The 27,604-nt window shown below is 33.7% G+C and overlaps 4 protein-coding genes across 6 annotated transcripts; 1 reads left to right on the top strand and 3 right to left on the bottom strand.

Moving 5' to 3' along the window:
* The first annotated feature begins 8,798 nt into the window (after positions 1-8,798).
* On the top strand, positions 8,799-10,853 carry LOC129297837 (ribosome-binding factor PSRP1, chloroplastic). Its single transcript, XM_054936185.1, has 5 exons — positions 8,799-9,200; positions 9,347-9,490; positions 9,589-9,840; positions 10,243-10,351; positions 10,499-10,853. Exons 1-5 carry the CDS (start codon positions 8,913-8,915, stop codon positions 10,597-10,599), a joined length of 894 nt encoding a protein of 297 aa, XP_054792160.1. The 5' UTR covers positions 8,799-8,912; the 3' UTR covers positions 10,600-10,853.
* Positions 10,854-11,000: 147 nt separating this feature from the next.
* Positions 11,001-15,621, bottom strand: LOC129297806 (subtilisin-like protease SBT3.2). 3 transcript variants are annotated; one of them, XM_054936158.1, is made up of 10 exons: positions 14,981-15,621; positions 14,801-14,892; positions 14,599-14,693; positions 13,971-14,126; positions 13,209-13,885; positions 13,025-13,107; positions 12,301-12,549; positions 12,100-12,214; positions 11,784-11,979; positions 11,001-11,661 (listed from the first exon to the last, which is right to left on the bottom strand). In XM_054936158.1, exons 1-10 carry the CDS (start codon positions 15,095-15,097, stop codon positions 11,099-11,101), a joined length of 2,343 nt encoding a protein of 780 aa, XP_054792133.1. In that variant the 5' UTR covers positions 15,098-15,621; the 3' UTR covers positions 11,001-11,098. The 3 variants fall into 3 exon arrangements, with proteins under 3 accessions (XP_054792133.1, XP_054792138.1, XP_054792147.1); XM_054936163.1 differs by having other exon boundaries at positions 15,227-15,621; XM_054936172.1 differs by lacking the exons at positions 13,209-13,885; positions 13,971-14,126; positions 14,599-14,693; positions 14,801-14,892; positions 14,981-15,621 and having other exon boundaries at positions 12,301-12,458; positions 13,025-13,106.
* A 143-nt stretch (positions 15,622-15,764) lies between these two features.
* On the bottom strand, positions 15,765-18,487 carry LOC129297824 (transcription termination factor MTERF8, chloroplastic). The gene is made up of 2 exons (XM_054936179.1): positions 17,915-18,487; positions 15,765-17,800 (listed from the first exon to the last, which is right to left on the bottom strand). The coding sequence occupies exons 1-2, from the start codon at positions 18,165-18,167 to the stop codon at positions 16,542-16,544; spliced, it is 1,512 nt and encodes a 503-aa protein (XP_054792154.1). The 5' UTR covers positions 18,168-18,487; the 3' UTR covers positions 15,765-16,541.
* A 2,113-nt stretch (positions 18,488-20,600) lies between these two features.
* LOC129301505 (uncharacterized) lies at positions 20,601-25,806 on the bottom strand. The gene is made up of 3 exons (XM_054940068.1): positions 24,885-25,806; positions 21,413-21,492; positions 20,601-20,917 (listed from the first exon to the last, which is right to left on the bottom strand). Exons 1-3 carry the CDS (start codon positions 25,641-25,643, stop codon positions 20,854-20,856), a joined length of 903 nt encoding a protein of 300 aa, XP_054796043.1. The 5' UTR covers positions 25,644-25,806; the 3' UTR covers positions 20,601-20,853.
* Between the last annotated feature and the right edge of the window lie 1,798 nt (positions 25,807-27,604).

Below are 27,604 nucleotides of genomic sequence, written 5' to 3'. Positions count from 1 at the left end.
GCTTTTGTTGGATAAATTAATTCAGTTCCGTTCCATTTTTACTTAAATTTAAACCAAACAAGGCCCTTGTACGTGTTGATTATAGTTGATGGGTGATTTTTTTTTACTGTGCAAGGGTGATTTTATTTTAACTATATACATATATCTTTCTATTGAAGATAATTTGGCATTGTCAAACATTATTTATGCATGGTATCTCTCCTAACAAAAATATGAACCTTATTTTGTTACGTTATAGTTACTTATGGTTTGGATTTACTTATTGTATTTATTGCGATTATTTCATATGGTCAGTGTTTTTTTTTTGTTCTTATTTTTTTTAATCATTTTGGGTTCTTATTTTATATAAACTAATATATACTGAATAAATAAATATACACAATTTGTGCTCACAGTTTAAAGCTGATATAAAGTGCCATCCCAGTGGTAGATATTTTGAGAAATAATAATCACTTTCAAGCCACTCAATGTATGTTTTTCTTTGCTTCAATTTTAGTGCGATCTAGCCTTAAATAATATCCTGTTATAAAAGTATTGAAGGTAACATCAACACTACAATAGAAGGAAGACAGAATTACAGATATAAAAAAATGGGGAGAATTTACGTTCATGTGTAATTTCTATGTACACCCAATTCTTTGTGATAAGTTTTTATATATAAGCCTCCAATTTTACTCAAAAATTACAATTTCATATATAAAAAAATTATTTAACATTATTGTAGGACATAAATCTATTGAATGTTATAGGAATAAATATTACGAAATCATCTATCTAAGAGCTATAAGGTATAATGATGTTAACCATGAGATGAAATTCTAAAAGACTATGAAATTACTGGTATTAATATTTATAAAATATCCCATCTTTTTTGATAAATAGAGTAAGTATACCTGTACAAGTAATAAAATTTATAATACCGAATCACTTTATTTACAAGTAATAAATACCAATTCATCTCTTGCATTCAATCTACGAGGAAAATTAAAATGTTGGTATCAAAATCTATACTCATGAATGGTGTGAAAATTTCGGTCAAATATTCTTTTCGAAATATCACCGACTTAGAATTGATTAGATCAAGCATACTTTGCCAGAGAAATTTATGAGATGATCTTCTAAGAATGTTTGCTTATATAACTCCAAAACAACATCTTGCGTATAAAAATCTAATTTCATATCAAAATCAATAATAAACTCTAAACTATAACTTTTTAAAAAATATTCAAGTAATTATTATATATTCCCTTCGTTTAAAAATGTAAGGTATTTTTTTAGAAGATGGATGTTTAAAAATATAAGACATTTTTAATTTTTTTGAGGTATAATTATTACTTTTTTTAAAAAATACCTTTATTGATAATGACTTCATATTTATTGTAGGGTATTTAATAAGGATAAATATAAAAAGATAGGATTAGTTTAAAAGTAGGTAATTACTTTATTGGGGAGTGAGATTTAGTTAAAAATGCCTTACATTTTTGAATGGAGGGAGTATGTCAAATTTAATTATGAAATCATAATTTTTTTAAATATCAAAATATTTCTATATTTGTCAAATTAATTATGAACCTAAAATCAATGTTATCTCTTAAATTATTATTACCTACTTTTCAATTCAGCTTTTTAATTGTACTTATCTAAAAATTATATAAATTATTTTATAAATTATGTCATGAGTTCATTATTTAGCATGTATCGGGTGTTTCTTGTCAAAGTTACGGTTTAGATTTTATCAAACAGACTGTGGCTATTTCACAAAACTTGCCTCAATCCTCACGGTCACGGGAATTCAATTTTTTTAAATAACACAAAATAAAATAAAATAAAAAACAAACAAATCAACACGCGCACGCAGGATCTCCTTTAAAGGTAAATCAAATGTCCGGGATGACACATACAAATTGAGAAATGTTGGGGATATCTTTGAAGTTTAATCAAATTAATCATTACATCATCAAATAACAAATAAATATTAAAAATTAAGAATAACTAATTTTATTTATATATACAATATATATTAGTACAACAAAAAAAGGCTTGAACAAGATTAATTGAAATGAAACTAACCAACACAACGAATTCCTTCATCTTCAACCATAATAAACTATGAGCAATGATTCTAATAAATTGACGAGGCTTATACTGAAAAGAGCAAGTTGCGAGGCATTGGGTTGGTTTGTAGTGATAACAGAGTCAGAGTGTACTTTGTTTGAAGGTATGCCTTGAGATTGATTGTGAAATTTTGTGTAATGCTCTGACTAATAGATGTTTGACAGCGTGTGATTTGTTAAGTGCCGGTGTGGTTTGAGATATTTTCAGTTTGCGTGACTCGAACAGTAATTGAATTTTCTTGCTGGTTGCGAGAGGATATAATAAGTCTTTCGATTTCTTAACAATATGGGTTAGAAGGCCTCCATTTGTCATTAATGTTGATAGAGTAGTCTTGGTCAAAAAAGGTGGTAGAAAACTTGTGTTTTCTCACAAAGACAAGGAAGGTGTTGGCTAACATCCTTTGGTTCGATCTTTGTTTTACAAGTTTTGTTTTGCATTTTCTTTTGTTTCTTATTTTGGTTTAGTTGTGTGATCGGTTGTATTCTAAACTAGATTTTACTTCCCGTGCCACACATGGGAAGCATCAACTAATTAAATTTTAATAATATTCAGTGCTTCTTGTTCATCTAAATGTGTAATAAATTTATCTTGCTTCTTTATAAGACTTTAAAATGAAATGGACTAATATATAATAGTTTTAAAATTAATAAAGGGATCTATTTCAATATTAGTAAGAGCACCAAATATATAAACAATTGAAATATTTAAAATTAATATAATATTTCACATTTTGTGAAATAAGAAATTCATAAGATGGTTTGAAGTGATAACTTTTAGTATATTTTGTAGCAAAAATTATTTAAAAACATATAAAATCTGTTGTCTATTATAAAATAGGCAATAATTTGTTTGTTGTTGGAATGTAGTGTGTAGTTTTTAAATAGAAAATAAGATACAACCATTGCTTTTGTAACTTGTAATCAGCCAACTTCACAAAACCGTGCCATGAATTTTTTACACTACTTTGTTCTATCAATTTTTCCTCATGTTGCAGCCTTGTAATTTTATTTTTTAATTATTTATCTTCTTTTTATAAATTTCGTTAATTATCTTAAATATAAAAATACATGAGAATATGAATTTCCCAAAAAGAATGATTTTGATTTAATATCTTTTTTTTGGCAACGATTTAGATTTAATATCAAGATCCACATTCGCATCTTGATTTAATATCTTACTTATTTTAATATATTTTATGGTATAAAATATAAAATAAAATATCTTTTTAGCTCCCGGACAAGGCAAAAAAAAAAAAGATAAACATTTAAACATTAAAAATATTAAAATACAAAATGCAATAAAACAAAAGGATAAAAAAACAAAATAACTAATAAGATAACATAGAAAGTAAAAATAGACTGTGGAAAGCTGAGGAGATATTTTCTAGAAACAAAAAGGCCTCCAGGTGTCCTCATTCACTACCTCCAGATGTTTTCAATCACCGTTTAAAAATTCATGGATTTTTAAAAGCATCAACTCCATTTGGAAGAGATGAAACTCCTACAATTTGAGATGGCTCACGGTCAGAGAGTTGCTGGGAGGTGGGATGAGACAGAGATCTCTGTCAGAGAAGATGTCCTCGACACTGGACCAAGTTGATTGAGAAGGAAGGAGATCGAGGAAGATGAAGAAAAATGGAGGACGAACGATGAAGAAATTGGAAGAACTCAAGACTATGGAGTAGAGCAAGCTATTGCATGTCGGTGATAGGTTCAGATGAAGGAGATCCTTCGCATATCTTGCTTCATCGTAGTGTTCACAAAGAGAGGTAATATCTACAATTCCTTTTCTTTTAATTTTTCTTATCTCTGCTTTCTTTGTCCACGATTAAATAATTGATATGTGATTAACAATGCTGGAATTATATAACTGATAGTAAAGCTAGTTGCTAATAGCTTAAAAAACATTGGATCACTGCTGAGAAGTAAAGCCCTGATGGCTTTAGTTAGTATGGGTTAAAATGGAAAATGCAAGGTCAGTTATCTATGCATTTTTTAATATTTATAATTTTCTCAATTAGTGAATGAAAGAGACTTGCTCCTCTTGAACTTTTCAAAGAATCTAACAATAAGAAGGCATGTCATATTGAGAAAATAGACTTACTCCTCTCCTAAATACTTACTCGTTCATTTGCATTGTATTTATCTTCGTTGTGTATTCCAATCTTTATTATGGTCATGGGTCTTTAAGTCTGCAACCTCTATGGGTCATACATTTTCGTGCATGTGCAAGGGCCTTCAGTCCAAGTGCTTGCATGGCAGTGTCTTCAATCTCAAAATAAGATAATTTAAACATAAGGAAAACCATAAAGCACAATCTAGTAACTCAATTGAGCCCCAGTGTGCTTAAAAGCTATTTTGTTTTACTTTATCACTCTGTTATGCTTTTAAAAATTCAGTCAAAGTGAAAGATATTTATAATTCAGACAGGAGAGACAAAAAGAGGGGAAGGGAGAGAAGGGAGATTGAAGGAGAGAAGAATAGAAAGGGGCATAGAGAGAAAATCACTACAGGAAGGTGCATTGAGTACTTCAGTTTGGTTTTTTTTGGTTTTGTTGAATACATGGAAAATCTTATGTTTAATTAAATACTTTGGTTTCATCCAACTTGGTATGATATAAATATGGAGGAGGTGGGTAAGTTAGTAAACTGTAAGAAAATCATATTAAGAAGCATAATGAGTGATATAAAGAAGGCGTGACAAAATTAAGCATCCAAGTTGATAATAAATTCTAACAGATGAAACATGACTCAAGATGATTTTGATTTGTGGCTCTGTGTTTTTTATTAGCAAATACAGTTAGAACACTGTTCATATGTTAATTTTATACATTCCTCTTTGTTTTATATAATAAGAGTTTATATAGAACCTATAATAAAAATTAAAAAAATTTATGTGAGACCCATAGAAAAAATGCTTGTAAATATAAGACTCTTAAAAAAAATATGTATGAGATTTAATATTTTTTCTAGAAATTTACTTTACATGCTTAGTATAATTAATTGTAAATCCTTTTTCACATCAATGATATAATAACCGATACTTCACATAAGTAATTCAAATAAAACTGTCTTTGTCGATTTTTATAACAAACAGAATAAATTCACACATCAAACACAAAATGTTACAAATGAGTCGAACTAATTAGAGAGACAACATCTTGCTCAAGGTGTTTAGAAGTACAATGAGAAATTCTTAATCATGGGGAAAATTTCTGAACACCTCTTTGTAAACAACATTGTTTGTTGATATGCTTTCTTCCTCTTCACTGTCATGCAGCAAAATCTTCAATCCATCTATTGTCTTGACTCTTGATAAAGCAACATATAGTTGGCCATGTGTAAATACTGGTTTCAATAAATATAGTCCAACATGTTGCAGTGATTGCCCTTGACTTTTGTTGATAGTCATTGCAAAAGATAGATTGATCGGGAATTGTCTTCGTTTCATGCGAAAAGGCCATCTATTTTCTAAAGGATTCATGTCCATTCTATGGATTAAGACCTTCTCATTCTTCTTTGAACCATTCAAGGTGACACCTTTAATGACATTTTTAACTAAATGTACAATACTGAGATAGTGGTCTACTTTGCATATTCTCTATCATCCTCTCTTACAGTAAAAATTGGTGAACACTGGCAATATTGCAGCACTATTATAATAAGGTAGATATAAAATATAAAACAATGCAAGAAATATTGCCATTAAACTTTTTACAATAAGATTTAAGAAATCATCTTAATATGGAAATAGATGTTGATAGATGAATGGACTTAGTTATCAAGGAAGATATTGAGCACTGAAAACTTATATTGCCAGTGGGCTTATGCAAAAAAAAATTCACTATTTTTAGCCTGCATATATCAGAAGGAGATTGATTTTCAAAGCTTGCGTCAAAAAGTAGTTTTAGAAGCTGTGCGAGCTTAAAAGGCACATGTGAATCAAAAGTGACTTCATAAAAAGCCTGCCAAAAGATCTACATGATAAAACCATCATTGGCAGGGCCTATCATAAGATAAAAATAGATACTATTGACTTGTGAATTGATCTAAACGTACTTGATTGCCTTCCTAGTTCACTAAAACATGAAAAATTGAAAGGAAAACTCTACATATATCATTAAAGAAAGGAATTATTTAAAAATAGTTTCTGTTATGTTGTCAGATCCTGATGAGTTTTCTGAAACAGCTATATACAATCAAAAATATTGCAAAATGAAATTGACTTGATATATATGGCTTTAGTATATGGCTTAAATGTTCAAATTATATCCCACTGCAAGAAATCCAAATACATGAAAGCATTAGGTGTCAAATCAGAGGAAGGCCTTATATAAAATTAGTTCCTGTCATCTTGTCAGATCCACAGAGTTTAATTTTCTGAAATAGCTATATACCATCAAAAAACAACATTATGAAATTGACTTGACACAAAGTTTCATGGAAACAGCATAAGATGATACTAACTTTTAAAAAGAAATACTGATCTTTCTCTATGATTGTTTAACACCTCTAGAAATGGCTTGACTGTTTAGACTATATCCCAATGTAAGAAATCTAAATACATGAAAGCATTGGAAGACAAATCAGAGAAAAGATTACTTGCTAGTACGTGCCTTATGTATAAAACAACAAATATAAGATGTAGGCCAGCTCATTTTTTTGAATATGTTATTTCAAAATGATAGTGATATTCTTACATCTAAACTTTTACTTTTGTATAGTATATTCGATAGGTGGAAGTTATTTTTTTATTTAATAATGTTTTCTCCACATATATGAAAGTTCAGCCATTCAGTTGGTATTGAGATGGTTATAAAGAAATTGATTAACTATATAAATGAAAGTTCTTGCTAAAAAATAAAGAAGCATTAACCTATATTGTTTTGATATAAGAAGCATTAATTAAACCTTAGAAAACTCTTCTTCCATGCTTTCTATATATTATGTCTTGCCATATGTAATATTGTGTTTGATAATTAATATAAATTCTGATCAAAATACTATAATTTATTTATAAATATATTACATGTATTAATGATGAGTGATTTATCACTTATAAAGTATTCAAGATTCCTTCCCCAATATTGAAGAAAAGCAAGAAAAGCAAGTCAGTTATTTAATCCCGAAATGGGCTTATTATCCATCGTACATGCAATAGCCCAAGAGCCCAAGAGGAACATGTGATTATTTTGAGCTTTTTTTTTTACTTTGGTTATTGCTGTTTATGCTTTATTTTTTGTAATTAATAGAATTTTGATTTACTAGAAAAAGAAGACAGCACTAGTTTAATTAAAAGGTAACAAGTATTGTACTTAACTTCTCATTGACGTATTAAAAACTAGATACGTCATTAATATAACCGAAACATTAATTTAATAATTAATAATTAAAATTATAGTTGAATTGTGGTTAGAGTGGTTGTGAGTAACTAATTTCATTGAATCAGTAAAACACTAATTTAATAATTTATTGGTCCAACTGGTTGAATTGACATGGATTTTCATATTATGCTTTTCTCCATTTTTTCCCTCCACTTCTTATTGACTTCGTATTTCAACTATTGGTCAAATTTTGAATGGCTAGTATTTAATATTTCACAAAATTATTATTAATATGTGAAATTATAATAAATAAATAAATTTAAATCATTGAAGTTTATATAAACAGTTAAAAACTATAATTTTAAAAAAAATGTTAAAAGCCAACTATTCATCTATGTTTGATTGGATAAGGCTAGATAAAACTAAAAAAATCGATAGCCTAGTGGCATGTAAACTTTTTTGTAAATGAGTGATTATAAGTTTAATCTCACTTATAATTTTAGGTCATAAATGTCTGCCCATCTAGTTCAAACAAAAAAAAGAAGAAAAAGAAGAAGAGAGAATGGCACTCAAGACCCCTAGATCAAAGAAATTAACACCTAAGGATTAATACATTCTTAATTTATTTTGTAGGCCTAAAGGCTTTATATGCAAATATATTTTACTTACTGTTTTAAAAAAAAATCATTATCCATAGGATATTGTGTTATTAATGTATGTATCTTTTCATGTTATATATGGACATTATGCTGTTCATATAATTGAAAAATTTGTTTATTATTGTTCAACTATATCACATATACTACATATAATGGACTAATATTATATTGTTTATGCATATTAAAAATTTGTATATTATTATTAACTTGCACATTAATATATTAACATTCTATCATACATAGACCTAGAAAACTTATGCATTTTAAACAAGAGGCAAATGAGTTTTTTAATGAAAAATATATTTGCATATTAGGCTTAAAGGCCTACAAAATCAATTCAAAATATATTGGATGTTATTTGCAAATTTCTTTGATTTGGAAACCTTGACGCCATTCTCCCAAAAACACATTAAAAAGGCCCAATTAACATCCTCCTCATGGCATGGTCGAAGATAATGGGTCCTTCAAGATATTGGGATAGGAGTTGGTTTTTCTCCGAATAGAAAACGAGTCAATCTAAATTTAGATGATTTGATTGAATTTGATGATTTAAATTTGATACTTTTTAAAAATATAACTTAATTTAAATGATTTGAATTTATAGTGAAAAAATAGTGGTAAAAAAAAGAAAAGCAAGGAAGAAAGGGATACCCATTTGGATAAGATCCCCATGCGTCCAGCATTGCACGTTCGTCCAAACGAATTGATGCGAATACGATACACTTGCATATTCATTCTTCATTCTCCATTTTTCTTCCCTGCGTTTCCCTTTTTCTCCAACCGTCCCGTTGATTCCCTCCATCTAACTTCTTCTAATGGCAATTCCGGTGCCTTCTTTGCGGACCACCTTGCACGCGTCGTCATCGTCCTCGATACCCTCGACTTCCTCTCGTTCTTCTCCTTCTACTGTTTGTGTATTGAGTTCAACTCAATTGAAGCCGTCCACGAGGCTATCAACTTTCTTAACCCCTTTTGAAATACTCAATTATACTTCTAGTACGATTACACGCCCAAGTAACTGTGGCGGCGCCCTCACTGCTCGCATGACATGGGAGGGACCCCTCTCTTCCGTCAAATTGATTATTCAGGGCAAAAATCTAGAGGTACATACGCCAGCCCTTTCTTCCACTCCTTGAATGTTAGCTTCTTTAGTCACATTCTCTCTCATTTCTTCCTTTTTCTTCTTGTGTATGAGTTTCTTGAAAAGGAGGTATGAGTCACTAAGTTGTCTGTACTTGTGTTCATTCAGTTGACTGATCCGGTGAAGCAGCATGTGGAAGAAAAGGTGGGAAAAGCAGTTCAAAAGCATAGCCACTTAGTTAGGGAGGTCGACGTGAGACTATCAGTCAGAGGAGGAGAGTTTGGGAGAGGACCCAGGACCAGGAGATGTGAGGTACGGCATGCACATTCCGATTGGGGCTTTTGGGTTATTAGGAACTTCTATATATATGAGCCCAGTGATTGATTTTTTCGGGGCTTATCATCGGTTAGGTAACATTGTTTACCAAAAGGCACGGGGTGGTCAGGGCAGAGGAAGATGCAGAGACTCTTTATGGTAGCATCGATTTAGTGTCATCAATCATCCAGAGGAAGTTGAGGAAGATAAAGGAAAAGGAATCAGACCATGGTCGCCACATGAAGGGATTCAATAGGCTGAAAGTTAGGGAGCCTGAAACGCCAGTACCTCAGGTTGAGAGAGAGATACCCCCAGAAGAGGCGGAAGTAGTAGTATTATCTAATGAGGTGGTGCTTCTTGTGTACTGTACAGATTTTCTTCAACCTCCTTCATATGTTTGCTTTATTGTTTATATATGTCTGCTTCAAATTGTCTTAAGGTTTTTCTTAAACTGATGATGCACATTGAATTAGATTCATGCATTTTGATTTGTTAAACCTGTTCATATGCAAAAGCGGTTTGAGATATTATCTGTGTTTCTGGTAGTGAATTCTTTCTGTACGCTAGAATGGAAACATTAGGATGAATATGCTTTATTCTGTGTTTGGGTCTTTTAATTGAGAAAAACCAAGAAGTGTAGCTTGCACACTGAAAAATTACTCTGTTGTCTGCTAGATCAGCTAATCATGAAATGATGATTTTTCTTTGCCTTCCCTGACACTCGTTTGCTCTGCGGACTTGTCATAAAGGTGGTCCGCACAAAATACTTTGACATGCCACCATTGACTGTATCTGAAGCAATAGAACAGCTGGAAAACGTTGATCATGATTTCTACGGTTTCAGAAATGAAGACACTGGTACTCTATTATCGTTCAATTGTCTTTCTTTAGGCTTTGCATTTCCCTCGTACATTGCTTTCCAGAACCTTTTTCTATTTAATTCCCTCTTGTATAAGAATCGATTCTCTACCTTTTCGGGATAAAAATAAATTTCCGTTTCTTCAGGGGAGATTAATATTGTATACAAAAGAAAAGAAGGAGGTTATGGACTCATCATACCCAAAGGGGATGCTGAAGCTGAGGAATTGGAGACTCTGGCGTTATAGCTGACTAGAGAACACTCCCTGCTGGATTGGGTGGCACACATGGAAAACTCTCTTCGTAAGGACTTTAGAGCTTGTAAATGATCTGCGGATACTAATAGCCATTGCTTTGGAGCTAGAATGGAGGCATTGGCAGTGAAGCGTAAATAAGTGTTCAAATATGATGTAACTTTGGACAACTGGCTATTTTGACCTGGCATACAGTACTTCATACTTTGCGTTTGTTATAATACATAGATAATCACAATTTCAATTCAGTCCTTTCAACGACTTGAGAATTTAATTGAATGTTCGACCAGAGTTTGGTTTAGGTAAATGTGGGCCTCCAAGGCCATGCCCAGGGAAAAGGGACACAGACCCCACGATTATGCATTTTCACAGTGGTCCGGGTAAAAAGCATGAGATGGAATAAAATGGCTAAATTTGTTTCTTAATGTATAGTTAATAAATCTTAATCATAAAGTACACAAACCACCTGATACTCAACTTTTATTTCAAATGATCAGCTATAGGATTCTGTGATCTGAGTTCTGACAGATACAGGACTTCTGACCGCATGCTTACCGTCATGCCATATCAAGCTACCAAAGAGGTATTCTGTGCTCACATGGTGATTTGAGGAAACAACAACGCTGAAGGCTATGGCCTTTACTGTAGAGTTGAAGCATAAAGTATCCGGTTGCACAGCTATGGTTATGCCAATGGGAGGCTCTACGATAGCCTTGTACTTTGAGTGGACAGGTCCTACATTTGTGACCGTTCTTACTATGATTGTTGACTTCCTAAGGGATGGTATAGTTATGGAAGGCAGGTTTATGTCAAGCATGGAAGGCTGTTTGGTGGGGCAGGAGATGGGGTGTTCCGTCAGGAGGGAAATGCTGGGTTCACTGTAGCCCATGCTACAGAGGTATTGAACATAATCTGCAGAGGCCATGTCGTAGATGAGACCAGGATCTGCTGCCCTGTTTGGATTCACAATCCCGCCTCCAAAATCAAATGGATCTGCAAGCTTCATTGGTTCTCCTTCCACAAATATAGGCTCCCCAGAGGGATCAGTTGTCCATGCTGCAGCATTTTGTTGTGTTTTCCAAATTTATGGCTTTTCGATGATATATTTTTTTGGGTCATGATGAAAATCGAAGTAGCTCTCAGTTTCAATTTCAATCTTTCGAATATCTGAAAAGTACCTGTTGTTATTATGGCTGATTTGAGGGCAGCAGGTGACCAATTTGGATGTAGTGATTTGAGCAGTGCAACTATGCCTGAGACGTGAGGAGCTGCCACCGAAGTTCCGGAATTAAAAGCAAAGACAGTATCTTGTGAGGAACCATCGTCGGGAGCAACTGCTGCTAATATATTGACGCCAGGAGCTGCTATGTCTGGCTGTCATATAAATGTCACATTGGTCTCTGATGAGTCATATCACGTATCATGCATTACTTTACTTCTAACACATGAAGACCACGCTACCATTTGTACCCTTAGCAAACGAGAAAGGAATACCTTAAGTATTGCAGGAGCAACAGAACTAGGCCCTCTCGACGAGAATTCTGCAATGCGGGTTGGCACGGGTCTGCCAGTGTGTGTTTTGGAAGGACCAATCTTTACTCTAGGACGCCTGCTAGGTCCCATCCAAATCATTTTCTAAAGAACTTTGATGGGAATGACAACCAATAGTTGATATGGCAAAGTTTCTGGTTTTACCTTGTAGAACGGATGTAGTAGAGTATCTGCATTCCATTTTCGTGGCTTATTTGGACGCATGGAAAATTATTTTCACACGGATCAACCGGTGCTGTACTGGGATTCCTGGCCACAATAATCCCTAAAGCACCAGCTTTTCTGACAATCTGAGCAGCGTCCTGCACTGCATAATATTGATAATTGAAGACAAAGCAGAAAACCACATTTCCTCTTACCCAAACGTCATCTGGTGAGAGCGAATCGCAGTAACTGTACACACAACTCTCGTTAATTCTAGATGATAGGAAAGGATATGCATACACTTACGTATAAATGAATGTATTCAAGCAAATGTGCGCGCGCGCGCATGTATCATACTAACATAGTGTCAAATCAAATCAAATTCTCTTGTTCAAGCAACAAAAAGACAGAATCTTGTGTTGATGGCCAAACATGGTTAAGTTTCATTATTTATATTTTGTGGGAGCCTGAAAATGTGAAGATAAGTCCAGCAGGATACTATTTTTTTTAATCCTTTAAATATACCGGAAGGGTTTGAACTATTGACGTTTACCCATATCTTATCCTTATTACTTGAGCCTGGATAATCAACGAATGAAAGAGCGTATGCTAATTTAAGTAACGTGTGATGCTGATGAATTGCATGAATGTAAGAGCATGCTTTTAGCGTAGATTTCATACATGGTAACATAAAGTTATGTGATCTAGCTGTAGCATATATTACCGAGGACTTTGGAGCTCTTCTGATACCTCAGGGTATACCAGATTGACAAACTCTGTATCCTTCCCCGTAAACATGCTTTGACCCTGTAATTGATGACAAACTACTTTTCAAGATAACTGTTCTGTGACATGGCAACAAGTGTAGGCCATATTTTTCTCGTTGCATCAGGTTGTGAAGAAATTACCAATGTCGTCCAGTTGTTTCCGAGTGTTATGGGCGTAGGGAAAGAGCGGTCTATGGTACTTGCTGCCACAGTTATTATCCACGGTGCTGGACTCTGCACCGTTTGACCATTTGGACCGTCGTTTCCTGCAGAACAAATAACAGTAATTCCATGTGCCACGGCATGAAAAGCCCCCAAGGTGATCCCATTACGCACATCCACATCAGAATACAGAGGAAGATCAGACGCTATGGACAGCGATAATACATCAACACCATCATGTATTGCTTCATCCAAGGCTTTCAATATGTCAGCAGCTGCACACACTCCTCCATCATACAGATTCCAGCAGACTTTGTACATAGCCAGCCGAGCCAGTGGAGCACCACCTCGTACTGTTCCGGCACCTAGTCCTTTGTAGCTCGCATTACTGATGAAAAAGCCAGCAGCTATTGTGGAGGTGTGTGTTCCATGTCCAGATGCATCTCTTGGGGACAAGTAATCTTGGAACACAGTAGAATTTAATGGCTGTCCATATTCAGCTTGAAGACCTTTGATAAAATAACGAGCTCCAATCAATTTTCTGTTACAGCTCCTTGCTGCGTCGAAGAGTTTTCCTGATTCACAGACGCCCCTCCACCTAGAGGGAATTGGCCCCATACCTTCATTGGAGAAAGCTTTAGATTCTGGCCATATTCCTGCCCAAACATTGTTCACAATTTTGTCACAACGGGTAGCAGGAAGCTGCATGTTCACATACGAAGAAGTTGTCTAGATCACAACCTGAATCAAGAAGGCCGATGATGGCACTATCTCCCATCTTGGATTGATGCTGAAGACTATTGAAAGAATGTAAAGGTAGTTGAAGGTAGTCCCAGCTTCTGGTAGTTTGCATCCTATAAAGATTATTGGGCATCACTTGAACAACATTAGGTAACTCTGCAGTCAAAACAATTGAACTTGAGTAGCATTGCCAAACCGAATCGAACATAATTAGAATACTTTAAACCTATTCTTGAAGTATCAAAAGGAGAAAAAGAATAATTTAGTTTTCACCTTCTTTCTTGAAGCCATTGCTTCCTGTCACACACACACACACACATTTCTTGAAATCATAGTTTCTATCTGATGCTCATTTAAGATTTGATTGAATTAATTTGATTGTTTCCAATTCTATCTGACTGATGATGAATCCAATATAGCCTGGTTACTTGTATGAATCGATATGGTTTTGGTTTTTCACCTGTAATTTTGATACTTGGAATTTAGAAAATGCTTGTTTGTCGAGCGCTAATATGATGCATGGACCTTACATACGTATCAGATAACAAGGACCTAGCAGTCGCACGAACTGTGAACATATGCATGGCACAGAACTGATATTTAAGAAGGCCCAAACGGGATAAACTACCTGCAATCATTTTAGCTTGAGTTTTTGTAAGCCTTGCTGCAAAACCTGAGAACCCATGTTTGTAGTTATACACCATAGAGTCTATGGATTCTTCTCTGTTTGATTAGTCGAAAAAGTGAAAGTATTATTGGTCCAGCTGTAATTAGTAAACTCAAATCAATGATGTGGACATGGAGCCATTATATGCCAGCGACATTTGTACCTTCCAATGACTGATGTAAGGGTTTCATGATGGAGTTCAGTGAGGCGCTCTGGATCATCGTGCTGCTTCTTTCCCATGTGAACAATGTAAACCTGTTTGCTTTCATTTGGTCAGTGTCAGGAAAACTAAGTAGTTGGAAAACTAAGTGAAAAAAATGAGCTGAGGAGTGTGAAAATTAACGTTGCTTCTGGTAGCAGCAGCCGAGGGCAAGATGTTAGTGTCTTGTAGAACCAGAATAAAGAACAGTAAAATAAACGAGAACGTTGGATTTTTGTTCCTCGGTAGAAACACGCCCATTCTGTTGTATGGCTATGTTTCTCCTCGTGGTAGCAAGAACACCAGCGAGGAAGCTTAAATACGACAGCACCCAATACTAATCAGATAGTCAAAATTTGCCACTACCCGAAAGGAGACAACAGATATTACTTTTTTGACGATGCTTTATTGACAATTAGCAAAAGTTGCTTGATTAGCACAGACTCGATCCTACGCCAGAATGATGTTTAGTGACTTCACAATCTCTCGACACAACATGTGACTGTGTACGCCTCAGCGTTGAGATAGACATTCTGAAGTTTACATACTTCTCAGACGGCCCTTTACTTGATTCCCACTCATTGTGGAAGATATAAGATAGGATATTCACCATTCCTTCACTTGTTCACGTGTATGATGTCTATATTCAGTGAGTCGTAAGGCTATAGTGGACAACAGGCATTTTGGTTACTTGCGCGAGTGCTGCCAGCATAGAATCAACTAGGGAACTATAATAAGACAAGTTATATATGTTCTGTGAACTAAAACAATATGGAACCTAGCTCAGCTTTTCTAGTCCTTTCAGGTCAAGTGGTCAGGACCTCTTTTATGAACGGCATGAATGGCCTGTTTTCTATTGAATTAAAAGGATGGATTATGTAAGATGTGAAAAAGGAAAAAGAAAAAGAAAATTCTGATGCTGAAAATATTGAAAAGGGGCCTGGGACATCATCTTTAGCATCTTTTAATAGTGGCTAACACGTTGTAACATGCAGAAAATAGTTATTGCTACCTTGAGCCAACAAATTAAAGGTAGTGCGCCAGGCATTAAGAGGCCACCAATCAAAATTTTGAATGACCTCTCGTGTGAAGAGAAGATGATACAAAACTCAAAACAGTTGTCATCCCCGCAAGCTCGACATGGTGAATTGGCAGGGCATGTTGCTTCAGTGAGTGAGAAGAGCTTACTGTACCACAATGTCGTGCTGTGTACTATCAGTTTTCAGACAGCTTTAGCGATGTGATCGGTATCTTTGGACGGAGAGACTCTTTTTCAACTTTGGCTCCAGTAGAGGTCCAGTAATGCTCCTACACATTGACTCGGGAACATAACAAACCTAACCCACTTCTCTCCGATAATAAATGGTCCCACGACGATCACTGTTGATGTTAAGCCTACTTTTAATTGCTTTTTTCAGAGGGGGAAAAGGTTTCATCATTTGTCTAAAAACCAATATCTTCACTGCTTCAAGGAGATGCGTGGTTGGTTTCTGTTTCCACAGCACAAGCAGCAAATATCTAAAGCAGTTGATTCTGTGCAAAGAGAACTTTAGCGCTGAGACTCCTTAAAATATAGTAAAATGCCACTAGGCGCCCTTTGTGTGATGAAATAAATTAACTGGGGACAGCAAAAACTGACCAAAAAAGAAAAGAAGTTAATTCAAACATCTTCATTTGCATTAATACTTCCTATAGCATGATTTTCTCAGAGGCCTTCTTTCTTTTTCGTTGTGAATCTTTCAGATGAAATAGTTAAAAGCTTATTGAGAGACATTCTTGATCCTCTCTTACTCTTTTCTTCAAACCTCTGTTTGATTCTGTCGTCCAGCTTGTAACCAAGGAATGCAGGGAAAGCTAGCAACTCCTCAATGTCACGATCCATCTCCTCTACTAGGTACTTCATCTTCTTCTCTAGAGATGTACGATTGTACTGCAGTATCTGAGGATGCTTCTTGCTCATAGCAACTATGTCTTCGCATGAAAACCCATAACTCAAGAATAGATCAATCACCTTCTGCAAGTTCTCACAGCTTGTCCTAGTGGTAGATCCGATTGCCGTCGCCAAATCCTTTGTCCTATATTTGTACCCAATCTTGACCAGCAACACAAGTTTATATGCAATGTTCTCATGGAATGAATGGCCTAGAAATAAAGGAGCTTTTATCAAGAACTTGAAGATTTCATTTGAATTCAACCCACAATCCTTGAGAAACTCTATTCTTGGACGCAGCTTCCTCTCCCTGCTAGCACTAACAATACTAGGAAAAACCATTATTATCCGAAATATTTCTCGATCATTCAAGCCTACAAAAGACCTCAGGAACTCTACATGGCCCTCTGTATGCTCCACACGGTAACTCAAAATTGCCGGGAGCTTACGCAGCACCTTCCCCGTGCCATCTTCATCTCCTCCACTAAGTTCAGTCAGAAATTTGGTTCTTGGAATCAGTTGATTATCCAAATCATAATTGAAAATTGCAGGACGCCTTACAATTAGATTAATGCCACCAAAAGGGTCTAAGAAATCTATCGTTCTATTAATTTCATCCAGGGACCTATGACACACTGCCTTCGTCAAATTCACATTGTTGAGCACATGAACAATCTTTTCACAGGGAACCCCCCTGTCGAGAAGCAGTTTGACCTTTTGATCAAAACCCACAAAAAATCTTGGTTCTGTACCGGATAATAAGCGTTTTATCTGTGCTTGATTTATCTGCCCTTCCAATTCATCTCGCACGAAACATATCAAATCATCAATTTCCATGGCTGTTAATACATTTGGACGCTTTGCGACTAAGTTCAGCAGAGCAAGATGATCAAACCCAACAAGAGACTGTAAAGAACGAACCCGAGCATGTAATGCATCCAGGGATACCATTGCAAGCTCAGGGTGATTTGCCAACAGCATTTGGGTTCCATCAAAACCCAACCCGATCTCATGAAAGAAAGAGAAGAGCATTCCTGAAACCGGCAAAAGGGAAAAAAGGGTCCGTGAAACATACAATGCATGGACATAGGCGGTTTACGCATTTCGAAGGACAGGTGTTTGAGAATTTGACTGTGAGAGTAACTCACCCGTTTCAGCTATAGGATTGGCGAGAGAGTTACTGCAACTGCATTGGGAGAAAGTGAGAATGGTGGGTCCGAAAAACTCCTTGCTTGATAGTAATTTAAGCGAGCCTCTCGATGGTTCATTGAACCTCGCAGCGGGGAAAAAGCGTCGACGATAAAAGGCTGAAACTGGATGAAGGGAGATTTGAAGGGTAGGTAAAAGCGTTACTGGGCATACACGAAACGCCATGGAAGAAGCAGAACTAGAGAAAGGCATCAACTTTATGTAAACTGAGTGAGCTGAGCAGCCAGATTTGCAGAGCGTACGTGCACTCCAAGCAAGCGACTGCCACTGGCCTACAAGTACTACTTCGGACTGCGGCACACCCACACCCACAACGGTAAATAATATAATCTATTCATCAAACTTTATACGATTTCCCCATATGTGAGTGTGTGTGTAAAAAGAGTGCATGTGTGGTATCTAAATTTATTTTTCCTAATATAATTACATGATAGCCGATATTATTGAGGTAGATTTAAGTATTATCGAGCATAATAATGTCAAGAGATATTTATAGCTAGGATTCATTACTTACACTTGTATATAAATTCTTTTTTAATTTAAAAAAATCAGTAAATAATACAGATTTGATGTTTGTGGCGCAAACAATAAAATGTATATTCTTTTTCAACTCCTTACAAAGAAATGCTTAGATAGGTTGAATTTATTATATTATTTGTGATTTATTTAATAAAAATATTATATTTAAATGACATTAATTATAAATTAATTTGATATTAATAATAGTAGAGAGAAAAAAATAAAATATCAAATGTATATTCTATTATAAAAATAAAATCAATTTAAAAAATGACATTACTTGAAATATTTTAATTGAACAGATTATAAATAACGTGGTGCATCTAGTCTACCTAAATATTTCTTCTTCTTACAAGAAAACTTAGCTAAGACTTTAAATTTTGGGTATTAAAATAAAAAGAATGTAAATTTTATGCGATGCATGTCTTAAGTAATAGAGAAAATTACAATCAAGGACTCATGAAAAAATTTAATTGCCCTATAAGAGTAAATGACCTAAATATAATTAAATTTATTATGAAAAGATAAAATTACCCCCAATGTATTTTTGTTGTGATGGGAAAATTGATTGTTGTTAAAATGAGAATGAAACTTTTTTAATAGAGACTCATTCGCTAAATTATAATAATTTCTCTATCAAATTAATATTTTATAGTTATTAATAAAGGAATTGATTGTTGTTACAATAAAAATGGAACTTGTTTTTTGTCAAATAAAGACTTGCTTACCGAATTACAACACGTGTTCCTCACCACTAGCAAGTTAATTTTTTGAAGTTGTTAATAAAAAAAATTGATCGTTGTTAGAATAAAAATGTAACTTGTTTTTACTCAATTGAAACTTATTCACCAAATCATAATACTTGTTCCTCTCCACTACCAAATTAATCTTTTAAAATTGTTAATAAAAAATTGATTGTTGTTAAAATATGAATGAGACTTTCTTTAATGTGAAATTGTTGTTAAAAGAATATATAATATATACATGAAGGGTATTTTTTTTCTTTTCACAATAAAGATAGATGCTTTAATTCTACAAAGTAATATCAAAATTATTTAGTCTTACAATGCAGTTAATTATCTTTAAAAGTCCTTGATTGTGATTTTTCTTAAGTAACACAACAACGTAACCACAACCTTGCAAGTCATTTATGAATGGGGAGGATCACGCCTTCTTTTTCCTCGTCTACTAGAATTTGGTTTTTCCTTTGGCTTGGTATCCATTCAGATCTTCTTTACATGCATTAACTCCAAGGTTACTTTACATACATATATTAATTAAATTTTACTCCACATACTAAAAAAACTATAAAAGTTCGTTATTTAGAACGTTTTCAATTTTTTTCCAAATAAATATTATAATCAATATCGGATGAGTAAAACATATAATTAATATCTTTTTTATTTTTTACAATAAAAATAAAATTATTTAATTATTCAATTATTATATCATCTCTTTTATTTAGGAGATAAACTTTTAAAAAATACTTTGTATAAGGGAATGTGGGGAGTATGATTTATGATAATCTTCATCAATAACAAACATGTGCTGCAGTTTGATGCATTCTCATTTATTCTACTTCGGTTTGGTTTATTTATTTTTGAAATGTTTTGAAGACAGGAAAGAAAAATATACCAATTAAACAAAAGGAAAAGATATTTGACGTGTATAACTCACAAGCCATAAGGCAATGGCTAAAATGAACTCAAAAATATATTTACATATTTACGTGTTCTTAAAATGGGTCATAATTTTTGTTTATTGGTAATGTAATTCTATTAATAATTAATTATATATTACTTAACACATTAGTCTTGGATTTCTAAACTTCCTATTGTCCTATTCTGGTTTTTCAAGAAATTAAAATTAAGATTCACCTGAATTTTCTGGTAAAATACAACTACTGAGCTTTAAAAGGCCTAATGGAATTTCTTCAAAATAAATATGGTTACGGATTAGCAACTTTTGCTAACTATCTTGTAAACAGATTTCTTAACAAGGGAAGAACAGGAGAGAGAGAGAGAAAAAATCTTGCAGCAAAAGTGAAAAATAAGGGAAAAAAGAAAAGAAAAGAAAAGGGTAAAGGGCCAGAAGGACAGAGGGAAATAACTTAAATTTGCAGATCTATTGCTGAAAACAAGTTTGCAATTCAAGAAGAACAAAAGAGCTTTACATCAATAAACGTTTTGTGACTAAAATGACAATGAAGGACCAACAATACCATAATTAAGCAGCAGGCAAATGAGAATTCAGAATTACAAGTAAATGACCTGTGGAGACTTGGAATTATTTCATGCCGTCAGCCGCCTTTATTAAGATTTGAAACTCTTGTTCCTGTGTTGTTTTATGCAGGAGTTGTTTATATCATACTGACAGACTTGTTTTCCTTTCTTGAAGTTGCAGGCGGCCTGGAAAATTGGAACCTGCAATGCATGATGATGGTGTATTCCCAAGTCAATACAAACATGGAAAAAAATTCTCCCTCCAATCCTTACAAAGGACCTTCTTCATGGTCTTTAATACAAGACCATTTGTTTAAAGTATTTTTTTTTTCCCTTTTAAATGATCTTCACTTGGATATTCCTTAACCAACTAAACATTCTTCTAACTAACCAAACAACTCCCACTAATTAATGAACTTTGTTGACTATAATTTTGAAAATTTAAAAGCATTAATTAGTTTTAACAATATTTCTAAAGATGTGGTTGTTGATAGAGCATAATAATATGGTGCAATCAATGTAGCCGACCCTATCCTATCTCGTGAGATAAGGTTTGTTGTTATTGTTATTGTTGTTAACCTATGTAAAGTTCAAATAAGTCCTCATAATGAAGACCCAGAAGGAGGACTCGAAACTCTTTATGAAAAGCATAAGAAGAAGCATCTGCAAACACAAGATGCAAGCAAGTAAACTTGCCTCTTTTTGGGAGGAGGCTTCGGATCATCCCGGGCTGTGTCTACACCAACATCTTTCATATTCTTCTCAGTATTCTGTCCCTGAACATGTCAGCAGAATTAATAAATAAATAAAATGAAGAAATGCAACCCAAATGCCACATTTTTGGTTGAGGCGGCTAGTAATAACAAATTAGCTCTTTTACTGTCATGCATTCATACATTCAGAGACAAGATGGCGCCCCAAAAAAAAATTGTGGGGTTCATTTTTCTTACCATCTCTATTTTAATATATTATATGTAATCAATGGTTGAATAAATTATATATAATAAATTTATAACTTGTAATGTATCGATTCCTCAAAATTCTCCATCAACCCTTATGCCACAAAATGAAGATAGCTCTTTGACCTTCACACTGCAGCTTTGCAACAAATCCTTCCAAAACCTATTCTGGGCTTTAAGCCCCATTTCCTACCAAAAAAAAAAAAACTTCCAAAACATAATTCAAAGTTATTAATCGGTTGAAGTTTCATTTTTTAGAAAATTACGTTGTATATGAATCTTCCTTAAAATAAATTGCTCCCCCCACCCTTGGTCCCCCAAAAAAAAATTGCTCCTCCTCCCTGAGAGCCATCTAAATCACATACCAGTCTTTCCTTTCTATCTGAAAAATTTACACTCCTTTCCTTGGCAGTTAATAAATATAGCAAAAGACAAACTTACAATTACACCATTTTGACTAAAATACCATTACATCTATTATTTACAAAATATAACAAATATTGAATATGTATTTGACCACTATAATTAAAGCTAGTCAAATTTCTAAATTTAAAATAAATGAATTTGATAATTTATTATGGTACATTCTAGGATCAAGGCAAGCTCTTAACAGCAGAAACTACAATACCAAAATAAACCTAGCTTGCTATCAGCCCTAAACAGGAACAAGATTAAGAAGCACAAAGAAATGTTCCTTGAAAACTTCAGAATGAAATTGTAAGCTAACCAAAATGCAACCAAGATCAGAAAGGCTTCCTACAAATATAGCCATTAGAAAAAAATGCAAACTGAGGGACAACAGATTTTTGAAACACATAAAATAATCAACAACCCATGTTTCAAAATGAGCAGCAAATACAAGCTGCATGTCCAAACTTATATCAGAAACTATAATAGGAATGATATTATATGAAAAATGATGCATTTCTCTCTTAACTAGTCACATTGTCCAAAGTTCAAAGCATCCTTGTCTAGTTAACCTAAGAAAATGGTGCTAGAATGTTAGCATTAAAGTCCATGTATAAAATAAAACTGGGATACATCATGGAACAAAACAGCAACACATTCCAATGAATCGGCAACGTAAAGCAAAAAATAATATACTGAGCTTATAGATTCATTTTCTTGTTTCTTATTTATACATGTTTCTTTACCTAATTAGCACAGAGGCTGAAATGAATGTATAGTGACTAATCGTCCATCCAATGGAATGCTGATTTAAGAGGGCACTGATTTTCAGTAGCATATATAATTAATCTCTTGGCCTCCTAATTGTTAATAGAGTCAGCCCAAGAGAGCCCACCAAACACAGAAAAGCTATCCGTGCCAGTATCTTGTCAAACCAGGCTTTCTTTTCAAAATTGATTTGACCTATAGTGAGGGATTTAATCATAAACAACAAAAGTTAAAGGGACAAAAGACTGAGTAGAACAGAGAGATCTATCAATTATCATCCAAGTTATAAAAATATCAATATGGAGAAACTACCCAAAGCCTTTCTGAATTAGAACCTAATCATAATTTTAGTGCCGAGACTTGAAAATATAAACACTTTACCCCCTTAAATTATCACCAAAAAATTGCAAATTAGCTAAAAGTAGAATTTTAGGAATTAAGAATTGAGGGGGAAATGAAGGATAAAGATTATGCAAGGGAGAACTTTGAAGATGGTGACTGTAGAGCATCACTTGACAATCATGAGACGTTTTTAGACATTTTGACATGCAAAGTTGTCAAATATTGTGAAGATTATAAGACAAAATGTTCCATTTAAAGTTTATATATCAAAATTATAATTAAATTAAACTATAGCTAAAGAAGGTTATATTTAATTTATCCTAATATATCATCATAACTCTTCTTCTTCCCCTCCTCCTTTCTTTCCTTTCACCACTTCACTCCTCTCTTTTTTTACTTCTGGCCATCAAATTGTGTTCTTAAATAATAAATCAGTGTATGCAGTTGAACTGTTGAAGGAATACGCCATTATGTTTGGCAGAGGTTCAATCCATCTCAAGACAAAGGAGTTAGGAGGCCAAAAGCAGCTCAGCAACCCCACAAGGTAGGATGTAGTTCATAAGGTTCCAGATGTTTCCCTTGACACTTCTTATTTTACCAAATAAATAGCAGAAGGATGAGGTTTAAGGCTATAGCAGTGACTACGCTAAGAAGAATACTCGGACTCTCATGGTACTAGCAGCATCTAACAAGCATTTTATTCAACATTAAACACTCCTCCGAATGCATACCTTCAAGTTTGGCGAGCTCTTTCAGTTGTAAAGAACTCAACCAATTTGTTTCCCTATATGCAATGACCCATGTTAGCACCAGAAGCTTCGAAATCTTACATGAATATTACTAGACTAATATTTCTGATTACTAGCTTGGTATATCAGACTTCAATAGCCAAGCAGAAGACAATGTAACAAAGCTTATGCTAGCTAATATATATCTGCTCTTTTTAGAATGCATTACTTATAAGGAAAAGTAAGAAGTAATATACATCTGATAAATAATGCCTAGTAGAGGAAGAGACCAAATCTGAATCCGTAGCAGCAACATTTCCCTCAAAAGAAACTGCAGCCCGGACAATTTTCAAGGGTAATACAGTACATAGTCAATCTTTTGAAACTAAAGAGCGTACATAGTTCAGAAAGGGAAGTTAAGGACATTTGAGACCAGCGTAATAAAATAAAATACACGCAAGATATCGAGGCCCCGCTTAAAAAGGATGATGACTTTGCGAGTGATGTGATTCAACGTATTGGTCCTAAAGTTATCAAGTGATAGCTGTCAAACTTGATTGATTAAGTTTATCCATCCGTTTTATGCTTAAATCATCATCAACACTAACTAATATCCATTTAAACTCACAACAGCACAATTCCAAACCGGCAAAAGCAAGCTATCGGCCGAAACCAACATAAAATATAAAGACATCATTATTTTCCAAACATGCAATAGTGCAACGCAAAGACATTACATAACAGCCACAATAAATATAGAAATGCTGAAGAAAAAACAGGCTTTAAAGGGCTGCTCATATAAGTCATAACAATACAGTTAAAGTAGAAAACCAAACTAGCACAGGCAATTTACGTTGTACAGAGTAAGTGCGTTAGCTGTGAAGAAATTGTCAAGTTTAGATCACCATATCAGCATGTGATAAAGATTCAAGCAAAATATAGAAACATGTTATTCGCTCTTACTTGGGTAGATCGCGTTCGAAACTCTTCCGTATTTGTTTCCAAGGAGGATCGAAATTGAGAATCTAGAAGCCTGAGTTCCTTGTCAAACCCAAAACTCCCCTTCCTCTTTTTCTTTCCAAAAACCTTGGACTTTCCTTTCCTCTCTCTGACTTTCCATACATTATTCTTTCTAAACACAAGCTTGTCGACCTTCCATTCCGGGCAACTCGTATCAATCAATGTCACCTCACTCTTCGAAAACCCCTTCAAGTCGTTCCCACCACTCTCTTTTTCTTCGCCTTCTACCTCCTCCTCCTCCTCTACATCCCAACCAGCTATGTCCCCTTCATTCCTTTCCAGCTCAAGGTTAATGGAAGAAGAATTCGTACAGGGGACATTTTTCTCGTCCTTTCGCGCAAAGTCGATTATTCTACTGTTACTCACAGAAGAAGCGACGAAATATTTGGGATTTGTCTGCTTCCTGGGGCACTTCTTCCCGGAAAGTTTGGAACTTTGGCTGAGGCTGCTCCCCATGTTGAAGAGCTCTGCAAGGACGCTGCCCATTGATGGGGGGCCAGCATCGGGTGTAGATGACTCGGAGCCCCGAGACCGATTGCGGTTCCGCTTCGGAGGAAAGAAAGTGGGGTCGGAATTGGAATTAGAGTGGTTGGAGAGGAAAGAGTCGAGGTCGAGACCGTCGCCGGTAGGGATGCCCTTGATTGAACGGAGCCGGTCGAGCCAGTTTAAACCAGACTTGGCGGCCGGAGCCGAGCAGAGCATGGTGTGGACCGGTTTTTTTTTGCTGTGGGGTGGGCAGGGTTGAAAGGAGCAAATCGGGAGTTTGAAATAATCGGAGGGAAAACAGAGAGAGTGGAGAAAGGGGGATTCCGAGGGGTTGGGACTTGGGAATTTGAAGTGAGAGAGACTGAAGGAGTGAAGTCCAGAGAGAGAGAGAGAAGGAAGAAGAAAGCAAGCGGAGCGTGATGCACATCGTCAGTGGATGCCACGTGGACAAACGACAAAGTTGGTGTCTGCTGTCCTGCCGCGTTTCCTCAAAATTGTTGCAGGAGTACTATTTGGGCCGTTACGCTGTGAATTTGATGAGAAAATTGCATTGTGGACCCTTAATATGTAAAATTACTTGTTACGTTTTTAACACCAAGAATACATTTGACCTTTTATTTTTATATAAAATTTATTTTAATTTTTTAATTTTATAATGTTTCTTTTTAATTCTTTAATGCTATCACTGTTAATTTTATTATAAAAAATTTTTATATTAAATTTTTAAATATTTACAAAATATCATCAAATGTTGACATATGAGTTTAATTTTTTAAAAATAACAATGATTAACCCAACCTTTAACATCTAAAGTTAACAATATTAAAGTTAATAGATTAAAAAAATTTTATAAAATTAAAAAATTAAATTAAAATTTTATATGAAGTTAGAAGACTGAAAATATACTATATCTTTTACTATACGATATGAAATTCATAGGTCCATGATTGAAATGTTATAGCCTGATTTACATTATTTATAATTTATAATTATTATTAATTTTGTAAGTTTTAAAATTTGGTTTACATTATTTATATCATAGCCAATAAATAATGTAAACTAGTATCGAAAAAGTTTGGTCCAGTTAGTAAAAAAATTAACTCATAACATATAAAATTATGGAATTAAATTCTATTGTTGTGTGAAACCTTATTAGTAGATAATTAGTAAATATTTTATAAGCACTCTTTAAATTTAAAAATATATTTTAGCCTTGATGAGTTCATAGAATCTAACTTATCTAAACTTTTAAATATAAAAAATAATATAAACTAAGACTTTCATGGTTCCAAAAAGCTTAATCTTTTAGAAAATTATCCACCTAATGAGTCTATTGTGGTTCAGAACATAATTAAAAAAAATTCAATTAAAATTGACGCAAGTAGTAGAAATTTTCATTGTTTAAATAATTGGTTGGATATTTAAATATGTGCATGCATTGATTTTGTTAAGAGAGATTTACTCATTACTTTTAATGTAGAGAGAAGGAGAGGGAGAGAGAGAGTTGATAACTAGAGGGAGGATCAGTAATGAGGAAAAAATGAAAGTTCATTCACTTTTCGATAATTGCAAAAAAAAAAAAAAATCTTGAAGCTATAATATAACTAAAAGAAATCATGAACAGTGCCTAAAACGATAGCGGTAAATATAGGAGGATTAAATGGTAATTTCAATTTCAATATAAAATACCAGGAAAAAAGTCAGTCTTGTAATTTTAACAAAATTATAAAAAAATAATTATTTAATGATTGTAGTAATAATTTAGTTTTAAGTTAATTCCTGAATTTTAACTTATAAACATAATTTTTATAATTTTAACTCAATTCTTAAATTTTAATAATTACAATTTAGTTCCTGTAATTTTAACTATTTATATACTTTATATTTTAAAAAATAAAATTAAAAAATTAAAAATATTTTTAACCTTTAATGTTTATAATATATAAAGATTAAAAGATTAAAGTTTTAAAATTTTAAAATTTATAATATTTTAAACTTGTAATATTTATAATATCTATAATATTAGTAATAAAATCATAAAGATTAAAATTATGTTAAAATTCATTACTGCTTTTTAAATTATTAAACTCTTTTAATTTTTATAATTTTTTTAAATATAGAAATAATATTTAAGTGATTGAAATTATAAGAACAAAATTACAAGTGAAAAATTTTAA

Source organism: Prosopis cineraria, unplaced genomic scaffold, assembly GCF_029017545.1.
Source record: "Prosopis cineraria cultivar Desert tree isolate PC_DT_omini unplaced genomic scaffold, ASM2901754v1 PC2, whole genome shotgun sequence".
Classification (NCBI taxonomy): Eukaryota; Viridiplantae; Streptophyta; class Magnoliopsida; order Fabales; family Fabaceae; genus Prosopis; species Prosopis cineraria.
Note: the sequence above shows the minus strand (reverse complement) of the source record. Positions and strands in the feature narration are given on the sequence as shown.